Source organism: Aureobasidium pullulans, assembly GCF_000721785.1.
Source record: "Aureobasidium pullulans EXF-150 unplaced genomic scaffold scaffold_10, whole genome shotgun sequence".
Taxonomy (NCBI): Eukaryota; Fungi; Ascomycota; class Dothideomycetes; order Dothideales; family Saccotheciaceae; genus Aureobasidium; species Aureobasidium pullulans.
The window spans coordinates 764942-779106 of NW_021941030.1; the positions used below are offsets into that span (position 1 = coordinate 764942).

Sequence of the window (14165 nt, forward strand, 5' to 3'; positions counted from 1 at the left end):
TTCAATCTTTGTCTTTTTGAGATGCGTAATATGATGATATGATATGAGAGGGATATAACAGGCCATTTTAAACATGGAAACAAAAGTTGTCATTTTATTCTTCACACTTGATCTTCCTCCCTTTTACTCTCCATTGCGCGTGATGTCTTGAGATTGCGCTCAGGGCTGAAGTGGATTTGGTCACGAAGAGCATGATTTCTACACTCTCTATCTTCGAAGGGAGGCTTGGGTGATGCACAGCGACTAGTGGACTTTCCAGTGTGTAGAAAATGCTTTTTACTATACTGATGCTCCTATCTCAGCATGTGCTTGAAATAGACAGTGCCTTGATCTATCATATTTGCCTGGCTTCTTTGCCCTTCATCTCAGGTCGCTCTTTCTCCCATTCGTCTCTGATGATGGCATAGAGCATATCGGCCAGGATCACTGACAGCGCCAGACTCCAGACGAGAGTGATGGCGTAGAAGAAGTTGGCGTTTCCACTGCCGGCGTAGACCCAGAGGTAGTAGAATGCGGGTCCTAACAAAGTGGTATAGATCAGAGCACTGATTGCAGGGAAGGCGTATCGTGAAACTTGTGTTGAGAGATTAGCCAAATTCAGGGGTAAAGACATGTTGTGTGGTACTCACGTTCGTGAACATGACCATACATGGAGAGCAAGGAAAGCCAAAATCCTGCATCGCCAACATTGGCGTATGGTTGAAAGATGGCAAAGATACCGCACATAAGTACAACAGCCGCTAGAGGTTGATCGCGAAGACGGATGGTGAGAGCAGGCGAGTACGAGACCATGTGTAGCCAGAAGACGCCAAGGAAGAAGTTACGGAAGGAGTCGAAGATTTCGATAAAGAAGTACCACCAAAGGCCAACATTGGGTGTCAAGTCTGGCAGCAAAAGTCGGGAAGCATAAACGGAGGAAATGAAGGACCAGTTTCCAGTCAAAGCATAGGATAATGCGAACAAGATGGCAATGGCGACTGCGAATACGGCAGTGTACTTGGCAGCAAAGGGAACAAGTGCCGAGCTCCTCCCATCTCTTGAAACGTTCTTATTGCGCATGATGGATGAATCGTAGCACAGAACGGCTAGGGGGGGCAGTAGCAGCAAGGGATGCAATGACATGTATGACGCCAGGGCCAGAGCGAAGGCGGAACCGAAGGCGGCGCCGCGACAAGCCTTGAGTACAGAGACAAGTATGAACAGGTTTCCAAAGACATTTGTAGAGCGAGCCAGACATGTCAGGACGACAAAGGGGTTGAAGAGGTGTGCGGCAGCGACAGCAGAGGACGACCAGCGTTGCGACTCGCGGGATGATGTGAAGAAGCGAGAAGCGTAGGATTGGCCGGAAGCAAATATCTGCATCAAAGCGTATGCGCTCGCGAGGTCGACCAATGTGTACAGCAAGACGGTCACCAGAGGATAGCGTGCCGGGTCGGGGAGGAGCGAGAAGAGTGGTAGGAGTAGAGGTGCCTGGTGGAAGACACCACCGTCGTATGGAGACAAGCCATGGTTGTATAGGAAGAGGCCCTCTTGCACTGTAGCGGAATAACAATTCAGCTTCTGTTTATGTCTGGTCCGGAGGAACTGGCCGGCGCATACATCTCTTGAAGCCTGTCACGGGGGTGGATAACTCAACACGCCCGCTGAGGAGGTCTGGCAGACCTGGAAATGCCCATGCCAGCGACAACCGTACAGAGGCAGCCGAAGCAAAGAGCACATGGTCGTACGTCGACGTCGACATGGCGGATCGATTTGCAGGAGATCAATGTCCAATCCTCGAGCCTCTCGGGGGTCAGCCGCTCTCCGCAATCTTGGCTGATCGGGGACAAAGCGGCAGAATCCGGGCGGTGAACGGCGTCGTCTGAAAGTGTCTGGGAAAAAAGTTGATGGTTGCGCCTTCCAGTTTGACCATCCATTTGTGTATTTTCTGTCGCATTCATCATGGCCAAAATTCAGAGAAGAGGTGCGTAGAGATGCTGTCGCTGCTCTTTTTACTCGAAATACTGACTATGCCCAGGCCAGAAGGGCGCGGCCAAAAACTACATCACTCGTACCCAGGCTGTGCGCAAACTGCAGATTTCACTGCCTGACTTCCGTCGCTTGTGTATCTTCAAGGGTATGCTCTCTTCCGACTGTCTAGAATTGCCATCATCTGAACTCGAATGCAGGAATTTACCCCCGCGAGCCGCGCAATAAGAAGAAGGCCGCAAAGGGCTCACAAGGCGCGAACCAAGCCACCACTTTCTACTACACGCGCGACATCCAATACCTGCTCCATGAGCCCCTCCTCAACAAGTTCCGCGACCACAAGGCTCTGGCCAAGAAGATCGGTCGTGCCCTCGGCAGAAATGAGGTCTCCGACGCAAACCGCATGGAGAAGAACCTCACTCCTAAGATGACCCTCGACCACATCATCAAGGAGCGCTACCCTACCTTCGTTGACGCCCTCCGTGATCTCGATGACTGTCTCAGTATGCTCTTCCTCTTCGCCAACCTCCCCTCGACCGAAACCGTGCCGCCCAAGACCATCCAGCTCTGCCAACGTCTCACCCACGAGTTCGAGCACTACTTGATCCGTAGCAACAGCCTGCGCAAGAGTTTCCTGTCCATCAAGGGTATCTACTACCAGGCCACCATTCAGGGCCAGGACATTTTGTGGCTCGTTCCCTACAAGTTCGTCCAGCGCGTTACTGGCGACGTCGACTTCCGTATCATGGGCACCTTTGTCCAATTCTACACTACTCTTCTCGGATTCGTCAACTACAGGCTCTACACCAGCCTTGGTCTGGTCTACCCTCCCAAGTTCGACGCCAAGGCCGATGAGCACGGTGCTGAGTTGGCCGCCTTCGCCATTGAGGGTCGCAACGTTGCTGGTGCTCTGGACAACAAGGTCGAGCAGCCCGCTGCTACCCCCAAGCAGGTTTCCGCCACTGCTCAAGCCGAGGCTGACAAGCTCTTGGAACTGCCTTCTGGAGAGGAGCCTACAAGCTCGTACATGACAGCCCAGGAGAACCCCTCCTCAAACCCCCAGGACCAAGAAGAGGAGGACAGACAAGATGGAGAACTCGACTCGTTCCCTGCCCCTCTCGACCCCGAGTCGGATGTTTTGCACCAACCTACCGTTTCCGCATCAACAGCAGCCAACCTTTTCGAGCCCTTCACCATCTACCTTTCTCGCGAGACCCCCCGTCACCCTCTGGAATTCATTCTCCGTGCCTTTGGTTGCAAGCGTGTAGCATGGGACACTGTTTTGGGTGAGGGTGCTTACACTTCCGACGAAGCTGACCGCCGCATCACTCACCAAATCGTTGACCGCCCTAACCTGCCTCTTCCCGCTATGCCTGTCGAGGACGAGGAGACCGCTGCCGCCAACGCATCAAAGCGCTTGAGACCTGGCGAGCGTGTCCCTGGACGTATCTACATCCAGCCCCAGTGGGTCTGGGATTGCATTAACGCAGGCAAGCTGTTGAGATCCGACCTTTACGCCCCCGGAGCCACGCTTCCTCCCCATCTTTCCCCTTGGGTCAAGCCCAAGCAAGGCGAGTACGATCCTACGAAGTCATTGGCCGAGCAGGAGCACGAAGGCGAGGCATTGGCTGCCGAGGCCGAGTCAGACGAGGAGATGGCCGACGAGGATGCCGGCTCAGATGGCGAGGAGGTTGAGGGTGTTCGTGGAGATGACGAGGCTCGCAACCTGGAATCTAAACTGTTGCAACAAGGCGGCAAGGAAGTCGTCAGCGGCGAAGGTATGGACGTTGAGCTTGCAGGATCAGACGATGACGAGGATGAGGAGGAAGAGGCCACAAAGGACGAAGAGTTCGGTGGTTTCACCGAGGACGAAGAGGAGGATGAGTCCGAGGATGAGGCCACTCGCCACCAGCGCGAGCTTGCCGCCGAGGCTGAGGGTCGTTCGCTCACAGCTGATGCTGGTGCCACGCCCGCCAAGGCTTTGCGCAAGAAGGAGGCCGAGAAGGCACAAAAGGCCATCTCGCGCCAACGCAAGGAGGCACAGGAAGAGACCGACCGCCAAAAGATGATGATGAGTCGTCGCAAGCGCAAGATCTTCGAGAAGATGCAATACTCGAATGCAAAGAAGGACGCAGAGGCCGAGAAGCTGAGAGGAAAGAGAAGAAAGATCGAAAAGGTACAGGCCAAGAACTAGTTTTGTGCATGAGCAAGGTGTTTTGGTGTGGACTATATCGGTTGTCTTTCTTCTTTGGCGAAGGTTCTTCATTGTGATCAGATATCCGGCGTTTGTATAGGCAAAAGTGGAACAAAAATGACATCTATTCATCAAACCAATTGTTTCACCTCATCGATCAAGTGCGACCAAGTGTGAAGAATCATGATATATTTTTACATCGTGGTCGTGCCTGCCAAACACGCTCGGACTTTGCGGCGTTTTCTCCGTTGAGCATTGTTTGCCTGCAAAAACATTTTGCGCCTCGACCTCGAGTTGGTTTCTTCATCAACCTTTGTGCAATTCCCACATCTTTGAAATACGTACCAACTGTTCGAGCCTACTGGATATTCAATACATACTCTCATTATATCACGCACTATCTCGTGGGACCGAATCACGAAACCACTTCCACTTCACAAATCCAGAAAGCTTTATTCGCAAAAATGGCCGACTTCCAAGCAAAATCCGATGTCTTCCTGAATTGGTTCAAATCTCAATCTGGAGCCACATATGATTCTAGACTTCAACTCACCGACCTGCGGGACAGAGGTGCCGGAAGAGGTATCATCGCCACTTCAGACATCCCCGCCGAAACAGACCTCTTCACAATCCCGAGAAAGAGTGTCATCAGTGTCGAGAACTCGGAGCTTTCGAAAAAGTTGCCAAGTATTTTTACTGGTCTGAAGAACTTGGATGCTGATGGTGATGATGGTATGGCTGATGGAGACGATGAAGAGGAGAGCTTGAGCATGCCTGATCCCTGGTTGGATCTGATTATGGTTATGGTGTACGAGTATCTGCAGGGTGACAACTCTGCTTGGAAGACTTACTTCGAAGTTTTGCCTAACTCGTTCGATACTCTTATGTTCTGGGGCCAAAGCGAACTCAACGAGCTGCAAGCTAGTGCTGTCAAGGACAAAGTCGGCAAAGAGTCTGCCGATGAAATGTTCAAGACAAAGGTCCTGCCCGTCGTCAAGGCCCATGAGGATGTCTTCTACTCTGCTGGTGCTCAGAAGTTGTCTGATGAACAGATTGTCGAGCTTGCACACCGCATGGGCAGTATCATCATGGCCTACGCTTTCGACTTGGAGAACAACGAGGAAGACGAAGATGATGAGCAGGAAGGTTGGGTCCAAGACTTGGAAGGCACTCAAGCTATGGGTATGGTTCCCATGGCCGACATGCTCAACGCCGACGCAGAGTTCAACGCCCACCTGAACCACGGCGAAGACACATTGACTATGACTTCGCTGAGAGAGATCAAGGCTGGCGAGGAAGTTCTCAACTACTACGGCCCACTACCAAACTGCGATCTCCTGCGTCGTTACGGCTATACCTCAGCAAAGCACTCAAGATACGATGTTGTCGAGGTACCTTGGGAGATCATCTCCAGCACCATCGACAAGAGATTTACTGGCAAGAAGGGTGCGCTGGACGAGGATGAAATGGAAGAGGGCTTTGTTCTCGAGCGCGACTCGGGAGAGCCCGATGACACTGGCATCAACACCCACCCAGCAAAATTCGTCGGCTTCCCTGAAGAACTGGAAGAGCAAGTTTGCCAAGTCATCGCTCCTGCAATGGGAATCAACCTCGACAAGGGACCCAACAAGGTACAGCGTAGACAGCTGAAGCACACTTTCTTCGAGATCATGGATGCGGTTGTTCCTGCTAGACTGGCTCAATACGGCACCACCGTTGAGCAGGATGAGCAGCTGTTGAAGAACACTGATCTGGAGGGAAGGCACAGGATGGCCGTATCTGTTCGTCTGGGAGAGAAGCAGCTGTTGAAGGAAGCCAAGGCATTTATCCCTGCACAATTGGAAAAGTACAAGCCTGTGCAAGAAGAGGAGGAAGGCCGCAGTGCTAAGAGACAAAAGAGGTAGATGTGTGTTTTCGGGTCATAAAGAGTTTTCTCTCAATGGACTTTTTGGGCGCTATAATACATGGTTTGATCTTGCTAGCTATGTAGCATTGTCCGACACAATCTCAATCCCTTGCAAACATGAAACCTCCGAAGAACCTTGACAAACCATCATGATCGCACAACGGCAGAACGTTGGCGACGTACTGGTCAGGTCGTACGACCACGATACAGCCTCTGCGATCGATATCCCTAGCATTAAAGATATCCCTATGTCCATCCACATCTTCAGCACAGAAGACCTTTTCGTAATCTCTGAGTCCATACTTTCCCTTTTGCGGCCACACGATAGCAGGCATGTGGTTGATGTTCAGTGAAGCATGGCCCTGCTGCAGAATACCTCTGACATCGATGACGGAGTCGATATCAGCACCAGTAGGGTTGACCTTGTTGACAAGCTCGGTCAGGGATTCGCAGGCCAAGTGGAAGCTTGACGAGGTCGAAGCGGGATCCTCGGCTGATGCGAAGACGAAGACTCTCCATCTTCCATCTGCTTTTACCACATGACCTAGTTGGATCGGCTTTGCATCTGCCAATCTTATGACTGGAGAAGAGTGCAATCTCATGCCGATGGGGAAACCTTTGGCCAGGTGTTGATGCTCTGATCCAGCGGTGATAGCAGAAGTCGAGTAAGCTGTGCCCAGTCCAGCCATGAAGAGGCCCTGCTTGACAAAGTACTTTTGGAATTCAGCAGGGTCGACTCCCTCTGTGTCTTTGGCATGGCTCTTGGGTCTGGCGCTAAACATTGAAGCAATCTCTCGGTCAAAGTTGATGAGGTCTTGAGCGACTTTTTGACGTTCGGCGGAGTAGGTGTGGAGGATGGCCGGGTTAGAGATTCCATTGAGCACGGAGGCGAGCTTCCAGCCTAGATTGTAGCCATCTTGCATGCTGACATTCATGCCTTGACCTGCTTTAGGGCTGTGGGTGTGGCATGCGTCGCCTGCGATAAAGATGTTTGGGGATTCTGTTGTAGCGGTCTCCGGAGTGAGGTTGTCGAATCTGGTACACAGGCGCTGGCCAATCTCGTAGACAGAGTGCCAGACTACTTCTTTGACATCCAAAGCATAAGGATGGAAGATGCGCTGTGCGGTCTCGATGAGCTTGTCGGCGGTAATCTTCTTGTTTGCGATACGTTCGTTGGCGTCGAGCTTGTCGAGTTCAATGTAGAGGCGCACAAGGTAACCTCCTTCTCTGGGGATGATCAAGATGCTGCCTTGTGTCGCGGAGTGGATTGCAACCTTGGTCCTCCAGTCTGGGAAGTCGGTTACAGCAAGTACGTCCATGACACCCCAAGCTTGGTTTGCGGAGTCGCCTTCCAGCTTGAGACCGAGGGCTTGACGGACGGCACTGCGGGCTCCATCACAGCCTACGACGTAGCGAGCACGTACATCCTCGACTTCGCCCTCGTGGCTGGAGTCTGTTCTCTCGAGTTGAACTTGCACGGAGGACGTAGCGTGCGAGGAGTTGCCCTGTGCTGGTTGAAGGCTGAGCTGCTTGAGTTTGCGTGAATAGCTCGGTTGCAATCTTGTCGGCGACATGAGCATGACATCAAGGAAGAAGTCATGAACTCTCGCCTGATTGAGGATGACGTGCGGGAACTCGGAGAGATCGTCTACAGTATCCTTAATCCTGCCACTTCTCACGATGCGGTCCGGTTGCTGCTCGTCAGGCTTCCAGAAGGTGGTTTCGTTGATGTAGTACGCTTCCTTGAGGACTCTTTCGCTGAAGCCATATGCTTCGAACATTTCGATGCTTCGGACTTGGAGGCCATCGGCTTGGCCTAGGATTAGTCGTTCAGCCTTTTGTTCAATGATTCTTGTGGTGATGCTTGGAAAGAGAGATAGCTGTGCTGCTAGAGCCAGACCAGCTGGACCAGAGCCAATGATGAGGACGTCGACTTCTTGCGGGACATTGTTTGCGATCTCGGCGGTTTCTTGGTGGACACGGTAGAGATCATGAGGGTCGCCAGGCACGAAGCCGTTCAGATTGAATTGTAAGACCGACATTACGCTGTGGACGGGATGTCGGATGATGAGTCGCTCTCAATTGCTGTCTGTTGTGTGCCGGTTTTATCGAGCTATCGTTCAATGGTTGTCATCCCTTAGCTCGATGAGACAGTGAGTTGACCTCGGGCGAATCTTCACTCCTCAGCGTCCCTCACTTCGGTTTTCACGTACGGACAGTGTTTCAGTCATTCACGGCCTCACTCGCGGTAGTTCTGTCACTATTTGACGATTAGTGACTTCACTCAGTTGTGGTAATGACGGATCATGGGTTCTTGTATCGACCTCGGGTGCAGTTGATCTCCCCTCTAGGCCCCGCTTCGGCTTGCACCCGCGGATCGTGTTCACTTGTGACTTTTCCGTTTCTTGGACATGTCTGTTGTAGAGAGACACTCTGGGTGTGTGATTATTCAGTACCGATGAAATGAGAGTAAATCGATGTCGTCGATGGAGGTTCTTGGTCACGTGGCTGATGAAGATGAAGAAGTCGCGAGTTCGCACGTCACGCGTCGCGCCAGGCCCAACCTCCTTCCTCAACCTCCCCAACGCGTCGAGACAATGGTGACATCGTCATTAAACGTTACTAAAGCCTGAAGACTTGTGGATGATATTGTTTGACATTGCGACTACTGCTTGAATACATGCCTCCGCCAACGCTCACGCCTAAAAACTAGTAAGATGAAGACTGTCTGGTCGCTCTCTGCTCAACTGCCCAACTCCCATGTTCCAGCAACAGAAACATGCTTATTAGGTCGAACCTGCTTACGACTCCATCTTGTACTCTGCAGCTCAACAGGATCAGCACTTGCGGACAACTCCGAGAATCCGTGTTGCGATTGAAGCATGATCGGACTCGCACGTTTCGAATCTCTACTGAATGAAGGGGTCATCGGTGTTGTCGGCATTGCAAACTTCTTTCTCCTAGAGCGACTACGCCTACGCAGTACCCAACTCAAGGCCACCAAGAGCAGAACACCACCCGCTGACGCAACCACGATTCCGGCGATCTCGCCGGTGGAGAGTAATATGCCGGTGGGTTGTGAGGATGGTGTTGTGGAAGAGCTGGACGATACGTTCTGTGACGGCTCTGCTTTTGGTAATGCGTTGGGAGTGGGTGTCATGACTACCGAAGATGTGCTTGGAAGTGTCGCGCTCGACGATGATGCTGATGTAGTAGTGGACGAATCTGTCGATGTACTGACTGAAATGCTGGTTGATGTCGTTGAGGATGAGCTGGTCGAGCTCGCGACACTTGAAGTACTCGTCTGGGTTGAAGCACCACTCAAGGCCGTTGAAGACGCAGCTATATCTGCTAGTGATGTGGATCGGATATCACAACGAACGAAAGACTCGGTTGCGTTGTAGCCTTTCGCACAGGTGGTGTATCTTGGGCAGCAGGCCTCGTCAACTCCCTCTCCCAATTCGGTGCAGCTTACCGCTCCAGGTTGTCCACACGAAGAGCTCAAGTCAGCGTAGCAGCCTCCTCTACACAGTTGTCAGCTTGGTTCGGAAGGTATATCATCGTAGTGAATCTCACTCTGCTGTACAACACCAGCCAATGCCCAGGTGCTGAGAACATGTCGGCATCGATGCATTGTCCTTGACACCTGCATATCGGTCAGGCAGGTTCCCAGCACTTTTGGACAGAACAACTTACAGCAGAGTGTGTTCCCAGGTGTGCAAGTATTTGATGACCATCCCGTTCCGAAAGCATCTGTACAGACATCTCGTCGGAATATGTTGGGTTCCCTTAATATGTGTTCAGCATTTACCGTCCTCAGAGCGTGTTGCTTGTCAGCACATCCTTTTTCGAATAATCTGTCAAGGAGAGACCCTGTTAAGTCGACGAAGGTATCACGAAACATGTCCATCGTGATCACAGTGAGATGGATATTTCCTAGACAGTCGAGCAGGTTATAGGCTGCTTGAGCCCAGGCCAGCACGCGCTTGCAAATGCCGACCAACATCTGTATGAACGCATCAACCCTGCGCTGATGCTGCACTTCATCTGGACAGGGCCTTCGACATGTCAACATATGCAAGTTAAATTGTTATATCTAAATTTGAAAGCAATCATTGCGATTTGATGCAGCAAAGTCTTGTTTGTAATACCGAAATGTCGCATAGAACTGTTTACGTGATGCACCATCGGCGCCTAGAGAGGGTGGGCATCCTGGCAGGAGAATCGCCCCAGCGCTTAGCTGCATACATACAAACGACAACACGTCGCACAGCGGCAAACTCGCAGCAACCTGACTCGACAGATGTAAAATGTCACATGAATGCATCGCTTTATCCTAGGCGTAGACGGGTCCGACTAGTCGCATGAGTTTCACAAAGGGCATGGCCGACACTTTCCGCGGTGCTGGAACGCGATGGATCGCTATACGAGGCCGCAGCTGTGCCTCTTAATTGTGGCTTCTTGTTGGTAAGGCTTCCTTCTCAGTAGTCGGTGACTTCTTGGTTCTCCCTCTCTTCCTCTCTCTTGCCCGGTTCATTAATCATCTCTCTGGATTTGTCGTTCGCTATGAAGCCTCTGTATCGATTGCTTGGTGCCAGCATTTCTCTCCTAGCAGTAACTTACTATCTCTACCACATCCGTTTATCGCATCCGCTTCTCGAGGAGCCGATCAACCACGAGGACGACCAAGCATCAAATGTGCAGAAAAGCATATCTGAGCCGAGCATCGGAACTGTAGTTGCCTCGCAAACCCGCGACAACACAACGTGGTTACCATCGCTCTTTTCAGATTGGCATCATAACATATTCGTTGCTGATCAACCCGACGCCGCACTCTCAGTCCCGCAGAACAAAGGCCGGGAAGGCATGACCTACCTGACTTACATCATTGACAATTATTCGTCCCTTCCAGATATCGCAATCTTCTTGCACGCTGAGCGCTATCAATGGCACAACGATGATCCGCTCTACGATGGTGCACGCACATTGTCAAGGCTGCAGCTAACTTACATCCTTGAGCAAGGTTATGTCAATCTTCGCTGCGCGTGGACACTCGGATGTCCTCACGAGATACATCCTTTGGACCACCCTGCCGATGAGATCACTAGTGAGACTCATGCCGACCAGGTGTATGCTGCTGCGTTCAAAGAGCTATTCCCTGATGCACCCATCCCGGAGAGCATTGGTGTGAGCTGCTGTGCTCAATTCGCCGTTTCAAAAGCGACTATCTTGCAGCGACCCAGAGAGGAATATGAGAGATACAGACGTTGGTTGCTCGAGACTGACTTGGAAGATGGCCATAGCGGGCGAGTTCTGGAGTACTCATGGCACAGTGAGAAAGCCTATGTTACGAGTATAGAGATATATACTGACTTGAACGAACAGTCATATTTGGTAAAGAAGCTGTCTTTTGTCCGAATGCAGAGATCTGCTACTGCAAGGTGTTTGGACTCTGCGACTTGCAGTGCAAGGATGAAGGTCATTGCCGAGAGCAGTATACATTGCCTCCGTTTTCTACTCTTCCAGAAGGCTGGCCTTGGTCTGGATGGGATGGCGCATGGCAGAATGCTACCGTCATGTGATACAGTGGCGCATCACTGCATCAGATAATGAAGCCTTCCAGCTGCTCCTGAGTACGCTGGTCGACATTATGATGTCTGTTCTCCTCCCACTTCTGCCCTCCTTCTCCAAAGGCGTTACTCAGTTGACCGAGAAAGAAGTCAAGGTTCTTATCTGCTCTGGGGAAAGCCTCCTTGAACTTCTGATACAGCGCTTCGACCTTGTACTTCTCCGAAGCATTCTGAATGAGGTCGTCGAAGAGCTGGAGATACTTGCGAGTGTGTTCCAGATCCGCCTGACCATCCATCTCCCAGCCCCTTTCCAGATGACCTGGTATGATCTTGGTGGCGTTCAACGATGCGATTAGATTGAGCGATTTTTGCCAGGCGTACAAGATCTGCGGCGTTTCTATCTCGGCAGCCCTGATTCGATGTCAGACTTGATACGTAATATCGATCCGAGAAACTCACCAAACATGCGTGCTTCTAGCATAAATCACATCGCCACAGACCACCGTCTTCTCTGACGGTAACCAAAACAACGTCTGATCCACCGAATCACCTTGGACAGGTCCAAGCAAGCAAATCGGCGACCCCTCATCACCATCAAGCACAAAGAAGCTATGCTCAAACACATCCGGCTTCCTAGGCTTCTCAGGCACCATCTCCTTGCCCATTACCTCAGGCCAGTACTTGACCTTTTCCTCATATTCGCGATCGATGGCCGCACGAACATATGGTGCTGCTAGAAATCTCGCCTTGGGAAATGCTTCTAGAATCGGATTGGCGGAGAAGAAGTGGTCTGGGTGATGATGAGTTGCAAAGACTGCTTTCAACGGAACGGATGTCGTGTCTTTGATCCATTGAACTACAGATTTGGCATCGGGGATCAGGAAGGGAGCGTCGATTAAAACAGCGCTCTTGCTGCCGACAATCAAGGTGGTGATACTTGACAAGCCCTTTTCGCTTGAGATGTGGATATGTGTTTGTAGTGGCATTATGTCCGGAGCTCTTTGCATTGATCACTAGTCGTGTAGAGGGAAGGAAGGAGTGATGTTGTCTGTCCACGGTGGTTCTACTCAATACTCAGACCTCACCTGATCGCCCTACTTCAGAAGACCCCACATGGTAGAAGCGGGGCTTCGGCCAGCCGGAAGTTTGATACGGTAGATCAAAGATCATGCTGAGATTCGTATACGAGATGTTTTGTTTCAGTCGTGTGAGACTTGACGCGCGAGTTTGGGAGGGCATGCTTGCGTGAGCTGATGGAAGATTCATTTTCGAGTGCATGATGAAAGCTCGATGTAGAAGGAAGAAGGTGACGATAAGAGATCAACATGACAGAAAGTGGTACACATGAAGATCAATCCGAACATTGCCGACCACGGTTGTTTCGTGGAAGTAGCTCAAGTAGGGATGTAGTGAATATCCAATGTCAGACAGGGTCACCCCATGTACATCACAGTTCGGACCCGAATTCCGAGTAGCCCAAACGGTTTGACGAGCCTCTGTCAAGCGGGTCGTCGTTGACCACAATCTGCTATGTAAGAATCAGGTACCTCAAAAGTCGTTGATCCCAATCTTATCGACCAGCGGCACATCGTTGTTGGTGACGTGCTCCACGAAATCTATGTCTGGATCGAAAAGCATAACATGGAAATGCTCCACTGCATGAATGGACTTCAAACTGGCCCAATTCTTGAACCAGATGCAGTTTTCAGAGCCAACTCGTGCTCTGAAAGTCTTCTCAACATACGAGTCGACTTGTTTTCTGGCCGAATCGGTCAAATCGCCGGTAACAGGATCTTCTTCGAACGGAAATTTGACCCAAACAACGAGATGCACGATTCTTGTGTCGATACCATAAGGCCAGTCGTTGAACAGGATTTTGGTATCGTCTAGACCTGGTGTTAACAGCGAAACACGTTTCAATAGTAATTTTCTCACCTGGGTTGCTGAAGGGTTCTCCCCGAGGCACTAAATCTTGCCATCTCAGTCTTTCGCTCAAGACAAAGCTCACGACTGAGCCATGTTCTTTCTTCAGCTTCGCAGTGTAGCCCTTGTATCGGCGTAAATCACTCGGCACTCGTTGGAACAAGTCAATCCGATTCTTCCGTATCAGATCCTGGACCTCCGGCCATGAGAGACGGCGGTAGTCAGAATCCGGCGTTGCGAGAATCTGTTTATCCTTCTCGTTGGCGTCTGCTAAGAAATCTGGACATTCGGTAGGCCTCTGATTCGCCGGGACGTTGACAAGCCAGTACGGCAAGGCTTCTTGCTCACGCGACATGAGACTTTGGAACGAAGTGACAAGTTGGATAGCAGGATTAGTCGAGTGCAGAAAGGCTGTTCAAGCCTCGCCCCTATAAGCTGGCAGCACAGGTAGGAAAGGAGGGATCCTCCCGCCATGGCAGTTATATGGGCGGGCATTGGCCCAAGTTAGATGATGGACAACAATTGGGCAGCCGACCCGTCGGCTATGTACGTCGGGCAGTGGCGTCGCTCCGAACCACCCCTGTGTTCGAAACGTTCTTTCCAT

General features: G+C 51.3%; 8 protein-coding genes across 8 annotated transcripts; 3 read left to right on the plus strand and 5 right to left on the minus strand.

Moving 5' to 3' along the window:
• Positions 1-334: 334 nt before the first annotated feature.
• On the minus strand, positions 335-1741 carry M438DRAFT_374996 (GPI transamidase-like protein component PIG-U; the record flags this gene model as incomplete). The annotated part of the gene is made up of 3 exons (XM_029908538.1): positions 335-573; positions 630-1535; positions 1600-1741. The coding sequence occupies 3 exons, from the start codon at positions 1739-1741 to the stop codon at positions 335-337; spliced, it is 1287 nt and encodes a 428-aa protein (XP_029760219.1).
• A 200-nt stretch (positions 1742-1941) lies between these two features.
• M438DRAFT_406120 (uncharacterized protein) lies at positions 1942-4300 on the plus strand (the record flags this gene model as incomplete). Its single annotated transcript, XM_029909819.1, has 3 exons — positions 1942-1963; positions 2018-2116; positions 2169-4300. 3 exons carry the CDS (start codon positions 1942-1944, stop codon positions 4160-4162), a joined length of 2115 nt encoding a protein of 704 aa, XP_029760220.1. The 3' UTR covers positions 4163-4300.
• A 167-nt stretch (positions 4301-4467) lies between these two features.
• Positions 4468-6375, plus strand: M438DRAFT_346114 (SET domain-containing protein RMS1). Its single transcript, XM_029905598.1, has one exon. It carries the CDS (start codon positions 4627-4629, stop codon positions 6064-6066), a length of 1440 nt encoding a protein of 479 aa, XP_029760221.1. The 5' UTR covers positions 4468-4626; the 3' UTR covers positions 6067-6375.
• On the minus strand, positions 6118-8545 carry M438DRAFT_27360 (tetracycline 6-hydroxylase protein). The gene is made up of 2 exons (XM_029900647.1): positions 8525-8545; positions 6118-8328 (listed from the first exon to the last, which is right to left on the minus strand). Exon 2 carries the CDS (start codon positions 8108-8110, stop codon positions 6170-6172), a length of 1941 nt encoding a protein of 646 aa, XP_029760222.1. The 5' UTR covers positions 8111-8328; positions 8525-8545; the 3' UTR covers positions 6118-6169.
• A 115-nt stretch (positions 8546-8660) lies between these two features.
• On the minus strand, positions 8661-9978 carry M438DRAFT_406123 (uncharacterized protein; the record flags this gene model as incomplete). The annotated part of the gene is made up of 3 exons (XM_029909820.1): positions 8661-9592; positions 9645-9714; positions 9765-9978. The coding sequence occupies 3 exons, from the start codon at positions 9976-9978 to the stop codon at positions 8812-8814; spliced, it is 1065 nt and encodes a 354-aa protein (XP_029760223.1). The 3' UTR covers positions 8661-8811.
• Positions 9979-10482: 504 nt separating this feature from the next.
• Positions 10483-11650, plus strand: M438DRAFT_375000 (uncharacterized protein; the record flags this gene model as incomplete). Its single annotated transcript, XM_029908539.1, has 3 exons — positions 10483-10531; positions 10858-11400; positions 11454-11650. The coding sequence occupies 3 exons, from the start codon at positions 10483-10485 to the stop codon at positions 11648-11650; spliced, it is 789 nt and encodes a 262-aa protein (XP_029760224.1).
• A 20-nt stretch (positions 11651-11670) lies between these two features.
• On the minus strand, positions 11671-12624 carry M438DRAFT_335753 (putative metallo-beta-lactamase domain protein; the record flags this gene model as incomplete). Its single annotated transcript, XM_029903834.1, has 2 exons — positions 11671-12049; positions 12098-12624. 2 exons carry the CDS (start codon positions 12622-12624, stop codon positions 11671-11673), a joined length of 906 nt encoding a protein of 301 aa, XP_029760225.1.
• Positions 12625-13186: 562 nt separating this feature from the next.
• M438DRAFT_375002 (uncharacterized protein) lies at positions 13187-13916 on the minus strand (the record flags this gene model as incomplete). The annotated part of the gene is made up of 2 exons (XM_029908540.1): positions 13187-13524; positions 13574-13916. 2 exons carry the CDS (start codon positions 13914-13916, stop codon positions 13187-13189), a joined length of 681 nt encoding a protein of 226 aa, XP_029760226.1.
• Positions 13917-14165: the final 249 nt, after the last annotated feature.